We start from the raw sequence: 18180 nt of genomic DNA, 5'->3' as shown, positions 1-18180 counted from the left end.
GGTATCTGGGTCTGCTGCTATCCCTTTTTTTATATATAAATTTTTATTTTTTCCCTACAATACTTAAACATACACATTTACATTATTTATTTATTTTATTTTATTATTTTTATTTATTACATTTTTATACCGCCCAATAGCCGAAGCTTATCACAAAAAGAAATTAAAAAAAACATAACATGCTACATAATATTGAAATGTTGAATACATAATATCTTATCTAAATAACATAATCAAAATTAACATACAAGTGCACCCCCCACCTCGGGATCTCATTCCTGATTCCAAAATCTCATACTTTCTTCTGCTGGTGGTTTCCCACTTCCCTTAGAAAACACAAATATTAGGAACTGTTTCCAAATTCCTTCAAAATCATTTGATTTAGCTAAACCTCTTCTCCATTTAATATTACATGTCAATTTATCATTAATAGCTATATCCCATACTTCTTTATACCATTCTTCAATAGAATATTCCCCTTGAATCTTCCAGTTCCTAGCTACAATCAATCTTGCTGCAGTCAGCAAATTCGTTATCAATTCCTTGATTTCCTTTTTACATTTTAAATCTTCAAATAGTGAGTAATGCAACTTTTGGTGTTCGTTCTATCTTCATTTCCATAATTTCTTCAATCTCCAAAAACACCAACTTCCAAAATTTTTGTACATATTTGTATTCCCACCACATATGTAAATACGTTCCTTTACTCCCACATCCTCTCCAACAGTTTGCTGATTGCTGATTATTTATCTTATTCAATCTAACCGGAGTTAGGTACCACCTCCATATAATTTTAAAATAATTCTCTTTTATTCTTACTGACATATTTCTCAACGCTCTTTGTTTCCATAGTCCCTCCCAGCCCTGTTGTCCTATTTGTACATTCAAATCTGTCTCCCAAACCATTTTGCCTGAATTATCCATCAACCCTTTCTCCACCAGTGTTCTATATATTTCACTCATCAACCCTTTTAACACTGTTCTTTTCTCCCTATCATTTTCTTTCTTAACTATTAATTCCTCAAACTTCGTCAATTCTCTACAATCTCGGTTATCTCTTACCCACTTTTTAGTTCACTGTTCTAATTGCCAATAATTTAACCAAGTTAATTTTTTATCTTTAAGGACCTCTTCCATATCCTCTCTTGTATTCATTCCTCTTAACCATTCCCTTAATTTCATTTTATTTTTTTCTATTAAAACTTTACTTAATCTACTCTTTAATTCCTCCGGGAAATTCTTTAACATTATTACCGGTGACAAAGGGGAGCTGCTCGGAAGCAGCTCCCCTTTATATTTACTCCAAATTTCCCAGTGAGACTTCAAAAGCAGGTGATCTATACTTTCTACCCATTTTTTTCCCCTTCCCTAAAAAAATACATTTTCCAAATTAATCTCTATATTACTTGTAGTTTTATCCTCCATCCAATCTAATTCTCCTATTCCTGTAATTGCCTCCACAATATGTCTTAATCTGTTAGCTACATAATATAGTTTAATATTTGGGAGACCCAATCCTCCCTTTTTTTGACTTAAATACCATTTACTTTTATTTACCCTCGCTTTCTTATCACCATTACAATAATTATTTATAATACTTTTCCAACTTTTTATCTCTAATTCTGAAATTTTTATTGGTAGCATCCTAAACACAAAATTAATCTTTGCTAAAATCTTCATTTTTATTAATGCTATTCTTCCAAACCAGGATAAATTTAATATTTTATATTTTTCCAATTTTGCTAAAATTTCTTTTTTTAACACATTTAAATTCTTTTTCTCTAAACTCTCTAACTTCTGCGTAATTTTTATTCCCAAATATTTAATCTGATTCTTAACTCTCATTTCTCTTCCCTTTTCTTCCCAATCCTTCTCTTCCTTTTTAGTATAATTAAACAACATCATTTCTGATTTGGACCATATTTGGAGTTGGATCTTTGCTTTATTCTTAACCCAGTAATATCCTCAAATTCTCTCAATTGCTGTTTAATTCTCCCCATCTTTTCTATTGGATTCTTAATAGTTAGCAGCGTGTCATCTGCAAATATATTCAATTTAATTTTTTTCATACTACCTATTCCTTCAATCTCCTCATCTTCTCGTATTGCATTCGCCAATAATTCCATTACCATTACAAACAGGACCGGTGAGAGTGGACATCCTTGCCTTGTCCCTCTGGCTAGTCGTATCTTATCCGTCACACCATCATTCACTACCACTACAGCTGTATTTTGAGAGTACAACTGTTCTATTATAGCTTTAAATTTATTTCCAAATCCCATTTTATTTAACACCATCTTTAAAGCTTGCCAGCTCAGTCAAAAGCCTTAAAAATATCCAATGCCAAAATTCCAGCTTTAACCTTAGACTTATTTATCACCTGTATTACATTTAAAACTCTTCCCACTAAATTGTGCATTTGTCTGCCTGCTACAAATCCACATTGATCCTCCCCTATGTATTCATCTATAAATTTGTTCAACCGCCTTGCTAAAATAGTTGAAATTTTTTTAGCATCTTGGTTTATTAATGAAATAGGTCTATATGAATTAGGGACAGTCAAATCTTTATCTGGTTTTGATATTAAAATTATTAATGAATGTTCCCATGATTCTGGTGTTCTTTCTCCTTCCAATATGGAGTTGTACAGCTTCAATAATTTCGGTACTAAAAAAGTCTTAAAAACCTTATAATATTCTGGGTCTAAACCATCTACCCCCGGTGATTTACCCACTTTCAAATTCTCAATTACTTCTTCTACTTCTCTTTGCGTTATTACCTTCTCCATTAACTCTTTATGTTCTATTTTTATTCCCTTCTTTATGTACTTTTCTATATAAGCTTCCAACTTCTGTTTTTGAGTGTCCTTACCCTTATACAATTCTTGATAAAATTCTTGGAAAAAATTTATTTTACCCTTCATTATATGACAATAATTCCCTTGTTTATCCTTCAATATTCCTATCCCGTTCCTGGCTATTTCCTTTTGTGTGAGTCTGGCAAGCAATCTAGAGTTTCTATCACTGTTTTCAAAATACTCCCTTTTCATATATATTAAACTTTTCTGAACTTCCTCTAAATTTAAATTTTCTAATTGCTTTTTCTTTGCTTGTATTTCTATTAATTTATATTTATTTTTAAATTGCCAATAATCTTTCTCCAATTTCTTAATCTCTTCCTCCAATTTTTCCTGCTCTGCTATTTGTTGCCTCCTTAAATTGCACATTTCTCTAATACATATCCCTCTTGTTACTGCCTTCATGGTATCCCAAATTATTTATTTATTTATTTATTACATTTTTATACCGCCCAATAGCCGAAGCTCTCTGGGCGGTTCACACCCTTGACGTTCCTCCCTTCTCATTAATTTCCCAAGTCTCTGTCAGTTCTCTTTGCATTTTTTCTACCACTATTGTACTTCAAAAGTTTTGTGTTTAATTTCCACCTAAACGCTTCTTTATAGTTCTTTCTAACTGTGAACTCTAAACTTAGCAATGCATGGTCTGTTACCTTTATTACCCCCATTTCCATTTTACATACCTTACTTGCAAACTCTTTTGAAACCAATATATAATCTATTCTAGAGTATGTATGATGAACTGAGGAGTAGTAAGAGAAGCCCGGGTTCGACCCATTCAGTAAACGCCAACAATCTACATAATCTTTTTCTTTTACTAGTTTATTCAAGCTAGTAATATTATTTCTCTTTTCCGCATTAGTGGGGTTTGACCTATCCACTCTATTAACCATTACCATATTAAAATCCCCAGCTAAAATAAGATGCCCCTCCCTAAACTCCTCTATTTCTTTAAATAATTCCATAAAAAACTCTCTATGTCTCTCATTGGGGGCATAAACATTAACTAATGTATATGATTCATTTTCAATTTGTCCCTTTATCATAAGATATCTACCATTATCATCCTTTTTTATAGTTTTTAATATAAATCCACTTTTTTAAAAAATCAAAATTGCCACTCCATTTTTTTTGAAGTCCCCAATGACTTTTCATAATAGACTGACCACTTTGTCCGTATTTCGTTTACGCCATCAAATTTTTGGTGCGTTTCTTGCATCATAATAATATCAGATCTTTCTTTATTTAACATTTGTTCTATTCTCCTCCTTTTCACGACTGCCCCCAGACCTTTAACATTAAGCGTTGATACTTTAATTTTTTTATCCATATTTACTCTTTTGATTCTTCTTCCGATCCCGTGTGCTCTGCATCTCATAAACATAAACAACAAAAAACACAAACCCTAAACCCCCCTTCAACTCCCTCCCTCCCACCCTATTAAACCCCCCAATCTCCCCCCCACCTCCTTCCCCCCCATATTCCCGTAAGTCTACCACTCCGGCCATTAACTACCTTAAGGGAGGGGGGGAGGCGGAGCTCTGCCTGAGCGGCAAGATCTCTATACTTAACAGCTTTTATGTATTATTATCTCATAACCATTCAACATTTTACCCCATCCCAGATGGGGTACCCTGTTGAGTTCACATTTTACCCCGTTTCCAGCTTCAGCTCCAAGACTTGCTTCCTTAGATAAACCCAGACTCTTCAGCAACTCCTTGCCTTGATCCAAAGAGGTTACTCTGTATTGACTCCCACCATATGAAAACTTTAAGAAAACAGGGTAATCCCAAGCATATTTTATTGCGTTTCTTGTTAATGTTTCAGTTATTTGCTTAACGCTGCGTCTCCATTGGAGTGTTTGCTGACAAAGATCGTTGAATACTTGCACTGCTTTGCCTTTATATTTTCTCATAGCCATGGACCTCAATTTCTTCATCACTTGCTCCTTTTTATAATAACTGCCAAATTTCACAAGAATGTCTTTGGTTCCTCTGTAATTTGCTCCTCCCACTCTGTGGATCCTTTCCAGGTCACAGTCTTTTATATCCAGATCAGGCATCATATCATTGAACCATTTCAGTATTATTTTTCTCAAATCCTCTGCTGGTTCTTCAACAAAGTGTTTAATTCGTACGTTGGAACGTCGGTCCTGATCCTGCAATTGAATCAGCTTTAATTCTTGTTCCTGGAACTTCACCTCACAGCCTTTTTCAAAGACATCCTGCCTTTTCTCCACTAATTTTACTTCAGCATCTAGCATCTTTATAGCTCTATCATTCTGAGCGATCTTGTCTGCGAGCACCCCCATCCTCTTATCTGCCTTCTTATCATTTTCATCCATCCTCTTACTCAGTGTTGCTGTACTGTCCAAAATCAGCCTCTTCAGATCTTCCATTGTAGTTGAAGTTGGCACCATGCTGGGTTTCTCCGCCATCTTGACAGAACTGTCACACTCGCTTCCACTTCCACTACTTTGTGTAACTTCTTCTGTAGACAGTTTCTCAAGACGTGCCAAATTATGATTAGATGGGCATTTTGTAGCCTTCCCAGGGTTTTTTTATTATTATTTATTTATTTATTTATTTTTAAATTTTTAATTTTTTATTAAACAATATATAACAAAACATCAAATAAAAAAATCACTTGTTACATAAACATAAAATTACCTTAATATCATATATTCAAATTTTGCCTATTAAACATATTTATACTAAACATAACAGTGCTCCCCCCACCTCGGGATCTCATTCCTGTTTCCAAAAACTCATAGTTTCTTCTGTTGGTGGTTTCCCACTTCCTTTAGAAAATACAAACTCCAGGAAATTTTTCCATATACCCTCAAAATCATTTGTTTTTGCTATACCTTTTTTCATTTTAATATTACATGTCAATTTATCATTTATAGCAATGTCCCACACTTCTTTATACCATTCTTCAATACAATAGTCTCCTTGCATCTTCCAGTTCCTGGCTACAATCAGCCTCACAGCCGTCAACAGATTCGTTGTTAGCTCTTTCGTTTCTTTATTACATTTAAGTTCTTCTTGCGGTGAAAGTAGTGCAATCCTTGGTGTGACTTCTACTTTAAATCCCACCATCTGCTCAATCTCATAAAAAACCATCTTCCACAACTTTTGCACATGTTTACAGTCCCACCACATATGTAAATACGTTCCTTTTTCACCACAACCCCTCCAACAATCTTCTGAAAGCTGATTATTAATCTTATTTAATCTGACCAGAGTTAAATACCACCTCCATACCAGTTTGTAGTAATTCTCCTTTATTCTTACTGACATATTTCTCAACACTCTGTCTCCATAGTCCCTCCCATCTCTGCTGTCCTATCTGTATCTTCAAATCAGTCTCCCAAACCACTTTCCCACTACTATCCCACACTCCTTTCTCAGTTAATACATTATATAGTTGACTCATTAACCCTTTTATCCCTATATTTTGTCCCTTATCAATTTTTTTTTCAATTAATTCCTCAAATTTTGTCCTCTCTCCACACTCTCTTTCTTTTACCCAATTTTTAGTCCATTGTTCCAATTGCCCATAGTTTAACCATGATAATTTCAAATCTTTTAAAACATCTTCCAACCTCTCTCTTGTATTCATCCCCTTTAACCATTCACTTAATCTCATTTTATTTTTTTCCTTTAAAACTTTACCTAATCTATTCTTTAAATTTTCAGGAAATTTCTTTAGCATTATCACCGGTGTTAAAGGGGAATTAATTGAAAGCAATTCCTTTTTATATTTATTCCACAGTTCCCAATGGAACTTCAAAAAGTAGTTATCTATTTCGTTAAGCCAATTACCCTTCCCTTTTTCCTTAAAAAATACATTCTGCAAATTTAGCTCAATATTATCTAATGTATTTTCCTCCATCCATTCTAAGTCCCCTACCCCTAAAATTGCTTCAACAATATGTCTTAACCTGTTTGCTATGTAATAGTACTCAAGGTTCGGGAGACCCAATCCACCCTTCTTTTGATTTATATACCATTTACTTTTGTTAATTCTTGCTTTCTTCTCCGCATTGCAGTAATTATTTATAAGATTCTGCCAACTTTTTAACTCTAAATCTGAAATTCTTATTGGTAACATCCTGAAAAAAAAATTGATCTTAGGTAAAATTTTCATCTTTATTAAAACTATTCTTCCAAACCAAGAAAGATTCAGTTTCTTATACTTCTTTAGCTTTTCTATTACCTCTTTTTTCAATCCATTTAAATTTTCACTTTCCAAATCTTCTAAATTTTTAGTAATCTTAATACCCAAATATTTAATTTTTTCTTTACTATTCAAAACTGAAGCCTTCCCTTCCCATTCCTTCTCTTCCTTTTTAGTGTAATTAAATAACATCAATTCAGATTTTGCCCAATTTATTCTTAACCCCGTAACTTCTTCAAATTCTTTTAACTGCTGTCTAATTCTTTCCATTTTGATTATCGGATCTCTAATAGTCATCAATGTATCATCTGCAAACATATTCAACTTAATTTTATTTCTACCACCTATCCCCTCTATCTCCCCATCTTCTCTTTATTGCATTTGCCAGCAATTCCATCACCAATACAAACAGGACTGGTGAGAGTGGGCATCCTTGTCTTGTCCCTCTGGCTAGTCGTATCTTATCCGTTATTCTGTCGTTTACTACCACTACAGCTGTGTTTTTAGAGTATAACTGCTCTATTGCTCTGAATTTGTTACCAAATCCCATTTTGATTAAAACCAACTTTAAAGTTTGCCAACTCACACAATCAAAAGCCTTAAAAATATCTAATGCTAAAATACCCGCCTTATTCTTTGACTTTTTTATCCCCTGTATTGCATTTAGGACTCTCCCTATTAATGTATGCATCTGTCTGCCTGCTATAAAACCACATTGGTCTTCCCCTACATAATTAGCTATAAATTTATTTAATCTTTTGGCCAAAATAGTTGAAAATTTTTTAGCATCTTGATTTATTAACGAAATTGGTCTATATGAATCAGGGAGAGTCAAATCCTTATCCGGTTTCGGGATTAAAATTATTATAGAATGCTCCCATGACTCTGGAATCTTCTCCCCTACCATTATTGCGTTATATAATTTCAACAACTTTGGCACTATTAATGTTTTAAATTTTTTATAAAACTCTGGTCCCAGGCCATCTACCCCCGGTGATTTCCCTACTTTAAGCTGGTCTATGACCTCCTCTATTTCAGTTTGCAGTATGTTACTATCCATAATTTTCTTATGCTCTTTTTCTAATCCTTTTTTCAAAAATTTACCCACATACTCTTCCTTCCTCTTCGTTTGAGTATCTCTTTCCTTGCATAAATCTTCAAAAAATTGCTGAAATTTTTTTATTTTATCCTTCATCATGTGACAATAATTACCCTGCTTATTTTTTACTGCCCCTATCCCATTTTTAGCTTTTTCCTTTTGTGTGAGCTTGGCAAGCATCTTCGAGTTCCTGTTACTATTTTGAAAGTATTCCCTTTTCATATAAATTAAGTTCCTCTGAACCTCTTCTAAATTAATATTTTCTAGTTCCTTTTTTTTTTTGCCTGTACTTCTATTAATTTATATTTATTTTTAGTTTGCCAAAATTCTTATTTATTTTCTAACATTCAGCATGGATCTATTTTTGACTCTCACTTAATGTCCCGTATACAATCCGCACCGTCTCTTTTTCTATGCAGATAAACACTTCCTCCTTCGATGCTTTTTAAAGGGTGAGTTTACTGCCAATTAGACATTCTTCTCAGATAAGGAGTGTAATTCACCATCTTTATCAGACTGGGAGATGGAAGAGCTCTGACATTCACAAAGCCAGTTTCATTTTCATCGCTCCCCCCTCCGTTCCGTCTGACTAATTTACAGCCAGAGACACCGGCTGCTTTTCTCCCTCCTTATACTGATTCTGCTTCCAAAAACAAGATTTTCACCCTCACTTAAAAGTCATAGTCCTTTCCCTTCATTTTCATTGACGACCCATGCCTCTTTGAATGAGATAATTAAGTTCTCAGATCCCCCCCGTATGGGAGTCTCAAGGAGAAATCTTACCCATCATGGCGTCCAGCTCCGCCCCCCCCCCCCGCTGCTATCCCTGAAGGCACCTCATGTGGAATGAGGGACCAAAAACGTATACCCCTGTTCTAAGGCATCTGGAGAGCAGACATTATTGCCAATATTTTTAAAAATATTGTCTTATTGTTCATGTTTTAAAAAAATAATTTTATTTTATTATGTTGTGTTTTATTGTTTTGTTTTTCCATAAGCTGCTTTCAATACTTCTAATATAAAAGCAGGGGATAAATTTCAAATAAATTATCTTAGAAGGACAGATTTCAGAAAGCGTTACTATTAATCTTATAGAATCATCGGATAGTATAAGGCCATCGAGTCCAAGCCCCTGCTCAATGCAGGAATCCACTTCAAAGCACAACCAACAGATGGCCTTCCAACCACCTCTTGAATGCCTCTAGTGTCGGAGAGCCCACAATCTCCCTAGGTAACTGGTTCCATTGTCTCACTGCTCTAACAGTCAGGACATTTTTTCCTATGTCCAGCTGGAATCTGGTTTCCTGTAACTTGAGCCCATGAGTCTGTGTCCTGCACTCTGAGATGATTGAGAAGACATCCTGGGCCTCCCCTGTGCACTCTTCAAATACCTTTCAAGTATTTGAAGAGTGCGATCATGTTTCCCCTCAATCTTCTCTTCTCCAGGCTAAACATGTCCAGTTCTATCAGTCTGTCTTCATAGGGCTTTGTTTCCAGGCTGCTCATCATCCTCATTGCCCTCCTCTGAGTGCTCCAGAGCACTTCAGATACTTATTCCAAGAGATGTATCTGAATTGATTAAAATAAATTTAAATAAACTGATTATTTAATTTTTTGTAAACCTCTCAGAGAGCTTTGGCTATGGGGTGGTATATAAATTTAATAAATAAATAAATAGTGAGATTACACGAAATATAGATAGATGGGCACCATTAAAGTTGAGCTTGTGGGGTAAAGTCAACACACTTAAGATGAATCTTATACCTCGAATTCTTTATGTTATACGTGGGATTCCTTTACTTATACTTGGCAAATATTTTCAACAATTTAATCCTTTGTTTTGTAATATACATATTTTTTGGGAGAGAGGAATGTTATTTATTTATTTATTTATTGCATTTCAAGTAATAAATGGAATCTCTCTGTGCAGTTCACAAACATTATATCTTGTATATCTCTGAAACGGATGCAGCTTCCAATTAAAGAAGGTGGGTTTTGGTTTTCCAGACCTAGCTTTGTACCATCGGGCCTACCTATTGTCTTGTACTAAGTTCTGGCTATCTTCTGTTCCCTCAGAAATGCCACCATGGTCAGTTCTGGAAGCCTTATGGTTAGAACCTCTAACCATAGGTATAACCTCTCGTTATATCAGATTAAGTACCCCCTCCCACAATTTTGGCTGCTAGAACGACATGGCGTATAATATCACATCAATTACACTTTGATCCATTCTCTCAGGCAAAATTGACTATATGGGGAAACCCAGATTTAAAAATGGAAAAGAAAACATTTCTGTGGAGGACGTGGACAGATAGGATGATTTTTATTTTGGATCAATTAATAGGCCCGGATGATGAGTTTTTGTCCTTTTCAGACCTGTGTGTTAAATATAACTTACCTGCTACGGCTCAATGGAAATACTTGCAATTGCAACACTTGCTGGAATCTAGGTTTGGCCCAGCTGCTTTTACAGCTTCTAAGCCTCCAGCATTGTTAGAAACACTTTCAACAGCTGAACTGACACATAGATCCACAACCCACATATATAAGTATTTAATAGCAGCAAGTAAATATGATACGCATAATTTAGGACTAGATTGGAATAGGGAATTGGAGTGTCCTATCTTGCCTAAGTTCCTCTAACATCTGTTTCTGAAGGTTCTATGGATCTTAGGTTATGTCTTATTCAGCAAAAAAAATTGTTTCAAGTCTATTGGACTCCACAATGCCTTTTCAATAAGAGTTTGTCTAACTTGCATAATTGTTGGAGATGTAATGCATCTAATGCTTCTTTAACCCATATGTTTTGGCAATGCCCAGTAGTTTCCCCCTTTTTGGGAGGAGGCAGCTTTGTATTGAAAAAATCTACAGTATGGAAGAATGTGCATGTCCTTCTAAATTAACTACCAGTTTCTTGGAAGTTAACGCATGGTCAGCACAGATGGATCTTCAGAGCCCTTATGACAGCCAAAAGACTTATATTATCACATTGGAAGGACAAATTCACACCTCCTATAATGCAATGGATCAAGGACCTAATAACATTATCAACTTTTGAATGAGTGTTGTGTAGATGCAACTTGCAAGAGGATAAATATACGGATATTTGGTCTGCTTTTCTTGAAACCTTTGTATAATTCTCTCTCTCTTCTTCTTCTTTACAGTTTATACCAGTGGTTCCCAAAGTGGGTGGTACTGCCCCCTTGGGGGCGGTGGGATTGCATAGGGGGAGTTAAGAGGCAAGGGGGTGGCAGGGGGGCACTAAGAGGCAAGGGGTGGCAAGGGGGCACTCAAGGTGGTCTTTTCCAAGAAGTGCCTCTCTAGAAGGTCTTAAAACTCAGGGACATTTTTATGGGAGAAGGTAGTTTGGTCCCAAGCCATATAGAGGAAGAATCCATACATGTATTAATACCATTTAAGAAGAGTCCCTTTAACGGTGAATTGAAATGTTTCTAAAGCACCAAAATGCTAATGAAGAGACATATCTTGCTTGGTGTGCCCTGTCACACTGGCTGCAAAACAGAGGCATTCACTCTCTTTTCCATCCCTACCTCGGCAAGCCTGCGGCAGGTGCTTCCCATTTAAAGGGGCCGCGTGCAGTACCGCCCCCTTTTCAATCTCAGCTCCTCAGCTCAGCTCCTCCACCGCCACCGCTGCTCAGCCCGGGCGCCCAGACCAGCAGTATCCAGAGGAGCGTGGCCCCTTTAAATAGGAAGCACTCACCCCAGGCTTGCCGAGGGAGGAAGGGAAAAAAGAGTGAATGCCTCTGTTTGCAGCCAACATGGCGGGGCACACCAAACAGGGTATGTCTCTTTATTAGCATTTTGGTGCTTTTGAAACATTTCAATTCACCGTTAAAAGGACTCTTCTTTAACGGTATTAATACATGTGTGGATTGAGGAGAGTCTTGTTGGCAGCATGGCTCCGGACAACTCAGGCTGATGGACTGCCTCTCCCGGCATGACCCTACCCAAATATACTACACTCATCATCTAAGGCCCTCCTCAGAGTGCCTCCTCCTAGCTGAGGTTTGCAAAAAATGGGTTTTTTTTTAATTAAGTTAGGATACTGCTGTGATTGACCTGCTTTTTAATCACATGCTTTCTCTTGCAGCAGCATTTTGGCCCCGCCGGGCACTCCTTGGTGCGGGGCTTGCTGCCTCCATTAACCCCTCCCCCTCCCTCCCTGACCCCATTGGACTCCCAGGGGGCACTGAGCATGAGTTTGTGGAACCAAGGGGGCGGTTACCTGAAAAAGTTTGGGAACCACTGGTTTATACGATGGAAATGATGATAATTCTCTCTCTCTCTCTCTAATCTATGGGTTTCTTTTTCCATTTTCACAATGTATTTTCTGTTTTGTTTGTTGATATTCACAATAAAAAAATGCAATCCTGCCCCCTCAACTTCTGCTTCATTTTTCCCAGGGGGGGTCATAGACCCTCTTTTGGGAGAAGACTGAGCCAAAGTAGGAATTGAGCTCTTCAGCCTTTTCTTTGTCACCTGTTATAAATTTGCCATCCTCGTTAAGCAGTTGAACCACTAGTTCTTTCCTCTGTCTTTTACTATTCATGTATCTGAAGAAAGCTTTTTTATTGCTTTTAGCATCTCTCGCTAATCTCAGCTCATTCTCAGCTTTAGCCTTCCTGACGCCATTTTGACACCTCTGTGCTACCTGTCTGCACTCTTCTTTTGTAGCCTGGCCTTTCTTCCACTTCATATATGTATCCTGTTTTGTTTTCAGGTCATCTCTAAGCTTTTTGTGGAGCCACATTGGTTTCTTCTGTTGTCTTCCATTTTTTTCCTTGTTGGAATTGTTTGTAATTGTGCCTTTAAAAAAATACTTCTTATTCCTTGCCCCATTTATTTTAATCCAGATGCTCTCGATGGGGCTCCCAGGCTCATCTGCCTGTATTTCTGTGCAGGGATAGGTATTTTCAACATATAGTGCAACTCCACCTCCCTTTCTATTTCTTCTGTTCTTTTTGAACAAGTTATATCCTTCAATTGCTATATTCCAGTCATGGGAGTCATCCCACCAAGTTTCAGTTATACCTATCAAGTTGTATTTGCCTTCATGCATTAAGAGTTCAAATTCATTCCGTTTGTTTCCCATACTCTGGGCATTAGTATATAGACATCAAAGACCATGTGCTTTATAGTCTGGCTTCATTCCTACATTGTTGTGGACACTATTTTGGGGCACTATTGGAGCTGTTCTCTGTGTTATGGTGCATGGGCCTTCATCCATTGTTGCCTTGAAGTTTATGTCTCCCGCTCCCGTAAGATTCAGTTTAAAGCCCTCCTGATCAAGTTCTTCATGCTGTGGCCAAACACATTCTTTCCAGCCCTTGTGAGGTACAACATGTCCCTTGCACGCAGTCCATCTTCCAAGTAGCATAGCCCGTGGTCCCAGAATCCAAAACGCTCACATTGGCACCACCTTCGTAGCCAGTCGTTCACCCAGAGTATTTTTCTTTCCCTTTCTAATCCTCTTCCAAAAACTGGGAGAATGGATCTTCATGCCCTTTGGCTTATGGTAGGAGTGGGGAACTAAATTCAGGTCGTGGGCTAGACACACACACACCCCCGAGCCTCCACGAACCATGCCTCTAAATATCAACTGGTCCCTGACTGATGTGATGAATAGATGATCCAGCCAGTGCGTCAGCCAACTTCGCTGAGTGTGGGGCTTCACTGGGGAAGGCCCATGTGCAGCAAAGCCACCCCACCAACATGGCAGGTGGAGGACCTACACAGTACATCAACCAGGGCAGCTTCGTTTTCACCGCACTTCTTCAATTAGGCAGATGAAGCTGAGCCAGCCGGGTACCTCTTTCACATGCCATCCCGACTGAGGTGGTGAGTGGTGAGAAAAGAGAAAGGTTCATTTGTCCTTTCCTTTCCATGTAAGGGAGCAGGGAAGAAGTTTGCTTAGTTCCTACAAGAACCAGCCAAGTGCACACTCACCACTCCTTCAGGGAAATCCCTTTGTTATCTCTGATCACAGATTGAAGAATGTAAGCCTATGCGGCAGGGTTTTGCTATTTTATTGTTTTACTCTGTACAGCACCATGTACATTGATAGTGCTATATAAATAAATAAATAATAATAATAATAACAAGGGGATCCCACTCCTCCCCAAGTCTCTAAGCCAGGGAGTGGGGTCCATGGAGGCGTCCAAGCTTTCATGGGGTGGATGTGGTGTCAGATTAGGCCCAAAAACCAGAGATTCCCCATTCCTGCCTTATGGAGTTTCATAGGGTCTTTCTTATCCGTTCTTATTAACATGAAACCACAGGGAAGGGGCATCAGGTATTTCATAGTAGAGCTCTCTCTCTCCACTTTCTATCAGATTCTAAGGAAGCTGAGGAAGTCCTGAATCAATGTCTGAGATCAGGGAAGGACTGGATGTGGGTTAACAAACTGGTCCAGACAACTTAAACATTCTGTCAATAGGAATTTGACCTGCAAACAAGAATCCAGCCTGTTCTAGATTGGATTGTACTTCCATTAATACGAGTGATCCCAGATCCAGCTTTGTTGGAGAGAATGCTGGCAATTGTGGCTAGGAGGGTTTGGGGTCTATTGATGTCTCCGCTGATATCTACTTGTTCTTATAAGTTTGTCCCCATGTGCCTGTGGGAAAGCAGAGAGACAACTACCAATATCTGCCACTGAAAAGTGTGACCAGCCTTTAAAATGCAAGGAGTTCCAGACAAACCACTAAACTAGAGGGAATATGCTGCATTGGACACTCACAGGATGCACTGGATGTTTCTATATGAGGTATTTATCGCGTGCTCGTGATAGTTCACTCACGGAAATTCGCAGTATTCTGTTATATGTTTAAGTAGAGATGGAGCCCTTTACTCTCCTTATAGAACTACAGCTCTCGCCAGAACATGTAGGGAAACACACCTTGTTCAGTCACAGAATACAGAGCACAGTTCTGAAGACAGGATCTCTTGTCAGGCCCTAAAAGTCTTCTATATCAGATTTACAGACAAAACACACACTCCCCAATACTGTATAGTTACTGCTGCCTGAGTGCAATGGCTGTTACTCTTACCTCAGCATGCCCACCAGGGGTCAGGGTCTTGTTGCATCGCTCACATTTCAGACAGAACTTGTGCCAGTCTTTTCCCAAGGAAGACACTTTCTCAGCTGCATGGCAGAGAAACAAGGGGAAACACACATTAAATTATGGAGCTTCAGAATTCTATAGACTAGGAGTTTATTTATTTATTTATTACATTTTTATACCGCCCAATAGCCGAAGCTCTCAAACTTTCTATTCCCAGAGCCCACTTGACAGGGATGAAAATTACTAACTACCACCAGTCCTTAGAAGGGAGGCAGTGAAGAATCACAGCTTGTCCCACTCCATGAGGGCCGCTAGACAGGCTGTTATTGTTGCCACCACTGCCCCTCTTTCATTTAGGTCAGAAGCAGAAGGGAGGAGATGGTGGTGACTGAGGCTGGTGGGGACTCCATGGTCACATAGGATGCTTAATGATAATGTAGCTCTGACCACTCAGTCTACCCCTGCCTTCCCTTCTCTTAGTGCAGCTGCAGCAGAGAAATGAGGGAGAAGGGAGGGTAGGGTAGGGTGAGAGTGCAACAATGCCATGGCCCACATGTGTGTCCTGGGATACACTTTGAGAAAATGCTGCTATAGACTACCGATTCCCCATGCCAAACATATCCTGATAGCTACACAAACACAGGTTCACTGCATCTAAAGCAAAATATGCATTTTAGGGGTACTGCTGCTATGAGTAATATTATGAAACCTTCCCAGTCCTGTATTATACCTGGTGCACGACCAAGTTGCCTTGTTCTATATGGCATGGGTTGCTTCCTCCTGCTCAGTTTTTCCTGATGTTTGGCAGCAAAGACCACCCCCCTACCTCACAAGTAGGTGTTGTCTTCAGACCAAAATGCCACTCAACAGACTTAGTTGAACCATTTCCCCTAGGTTTATTGAACAGCCCCGCATGGCTCAGGCAAGAATCTGAGCCTCTCTACGTGTGGTGCAGATCTCAGTAACTCACCCTTCCTCCTCTCCCAGCGTTTTCTCAAGCATACCTTGCTTGTTACATTAAAGATCTAGTCTAATTTTATCTTAATAGAAAATAATCAATCACTTCTTTGTACACAAAACCTACCAGCAATTATAGGGAGGTTTCTACATTCAGGTGAAACCGAAATATTAAGGCAAACTTGTAAATAGCTTTTTTTCTGATTGCCTGTGGCATGTGAGAATCAAAACTAGACAATTAGGCTGGGAAGTTTTATAAGCTGAAGGAGCACTGGATCTCCACACCACCATTTTTGGCTCTTATATTTATTTAAATAGTGCCAGAAATATAAATGGCATTTTATAATCTACATTTTAAAACAAGGGGAAGGAGACAGGGACTGGGGAGTTTTAAAAAATCATTTGTTTAAATTATTGCATTTTAATAATTGTATAATATTATATTATATTATATTATAATTATATAATATAATAATCATTATTATATTAATTACTGTATTATCATGCACACCATAATATAAAATTTAACATCATAGCATTATGGTGTTATAGCAGTATACCTACCTCCTGAAAGCGAGGTAAAGCCTCATAATATAATAGTGTTAATATTATACACTGTGTAACACCATAAAACAAAAATTGCTATCTTAAAAAATGATTTATAAAACCTTCCAGTCTCTGCCAGGAAAAGGGATAGTTTAAAAATAATAACATTATAGTATTATAGTACTGTACCTCTCTTTCATTCATAAAAAGGGTTTTAGTTGGAAAACACAGTAATAATTAAAACATACAAAAACGGGGTTATAAAATAACACCTACTGCAAAGATTATAATAACAGAATTGAAAGGGTCCAGAACTGTTTCTTAGGTTTGATCCTAGGTGTGTCAAGAGTCTCTCCAGCTCACACAATTAAAACTAAACTTAGAATAGTGGCAGTTTCGGATCTTATTCACTTTAGGTTATTTAGGTATTGGTGCAAATAGCAGTATACCTACCTCCTGAAAGCGAGGTAAAGCCTCATAATATGCAAATGGGTGAAGCCATGCTCCCTAAGAAATGGCTAAACGAACAGGAGGTTAAAATCACAGAAGAATCTTGGTTTTATAATTTATTGAAATTGTTATTGAACTCTGGTTCAAAGCGCTTCCAGTTCTAATATAAGAAATGATTTTAAACAAAGATTACTGGATACTAGAGCGCTGATGGACATAGCTGCCCTGTCAAACACAAGGTTTGTGAAATTGTTAGCGAGGGCTATAACCTACCCAAACACTACGTTCAACATCTAAGGTCCTCCTCCGGCTTCCTACTCCGAGGGGAGCTCAGAGGGTGGCAACAAGAGAGAGGACCTTCTCCGTGGTGGCCCCCCAACTGTGGAACAACCTCCCTGATGAGGCCCACCTGGCGCCGACACTATAATCTTTTCGGCGTCAGGTCAAGACTTTTCTCTTCTCCCAGGCATTTAGCAATATGTAATGAGACTGAATCTGGTTTTTTTTGGCTCATCATTTCTAAAGTTAATATAGTGGTTTTAAAAGTATGTGAATTTTGCATGTTTTTGTGGTTTTTAATTTTTGTATATTGTTTTTAAAAGTTTTATCTTATGTGAACTCCCCAGAGAGCTTCGGCTATGGGGTGGTATACAGAATCATAGAATAGTAGAGTTGGAAGGGGCCTATAAGGCCATCGAGTCCAAATGCAATTAATTAATTAAATAAATAAATAAATTTCAGGGAGAAAACTATGACCTCTTCCTGATGAAAAGGGATCAACACATGGCCTCTACCCATCTTCGATTTGAGCAAATGGACACAATGATGCAACAAGAAAGATTCTGGGGCATTCCAGTAGAAGACAGACTTTGTATATGTGGTGCATCTGAAGTGGAGGATGTGGCCCACTTCAGATACACCACATATGTAATCATATTTTGGAAACCAAAAAGGAGGACAACATGGCTGCCCCCAAGGGAGTATGCCCACCAACATGTCCAG

General features: G+C 37.9%; 2 protein-coding genes across 3 annotated transcripts in view; both read right to left on the bottom strand.

Moving 5' to 3' along the window:
* Window positions 1-18180, bottom strand: part of CRIP1 (cysteine rich protein 1) — a 191988-nt gene that overhangs the window by 89059 nt on the left and 84749 nt on the right. The window lies entirely within an intron of this gene.
* LOC134403285 (cysteine-rich protein 2) overlaps window positions 1-18180 on the bottom strand; it is a 102563-nt gene that overhangs the window by 32774 nt on the left and 51609 nt on the right. The window contains exon 2 of the mRNA XM_063133342.1: window positions 15211-15305. Within this exon, the coding sequence (XP_062989412.1) occupies window positions 15211-15305 (95 nt within the window). The remainder of the gene's footprint in view (window positions 1-15210; window positions 15306-18180) is intronic.

Source organism: Elgaria multicarinata, chromosome 1 (genome assembly GCF_023053635.1).
Source record: "Elgaria multicarinata webbii isolate HBS135686 ecotype San Diego chromosome 1, rElgMul1.1.pri, whole genome shotgun sequence".
Lineage (NCBI taxonomy): Eukaryota > Metazoa > Chordata > Lepidosauria > Squamata > Anguidae > Elgaria > Elgaria multicarinata.
The sequence above is the reverse complement of the archived record's forward strand: the minus strand, read 5'-3'. Positions and strand labels throughout refer to the sequence as shown.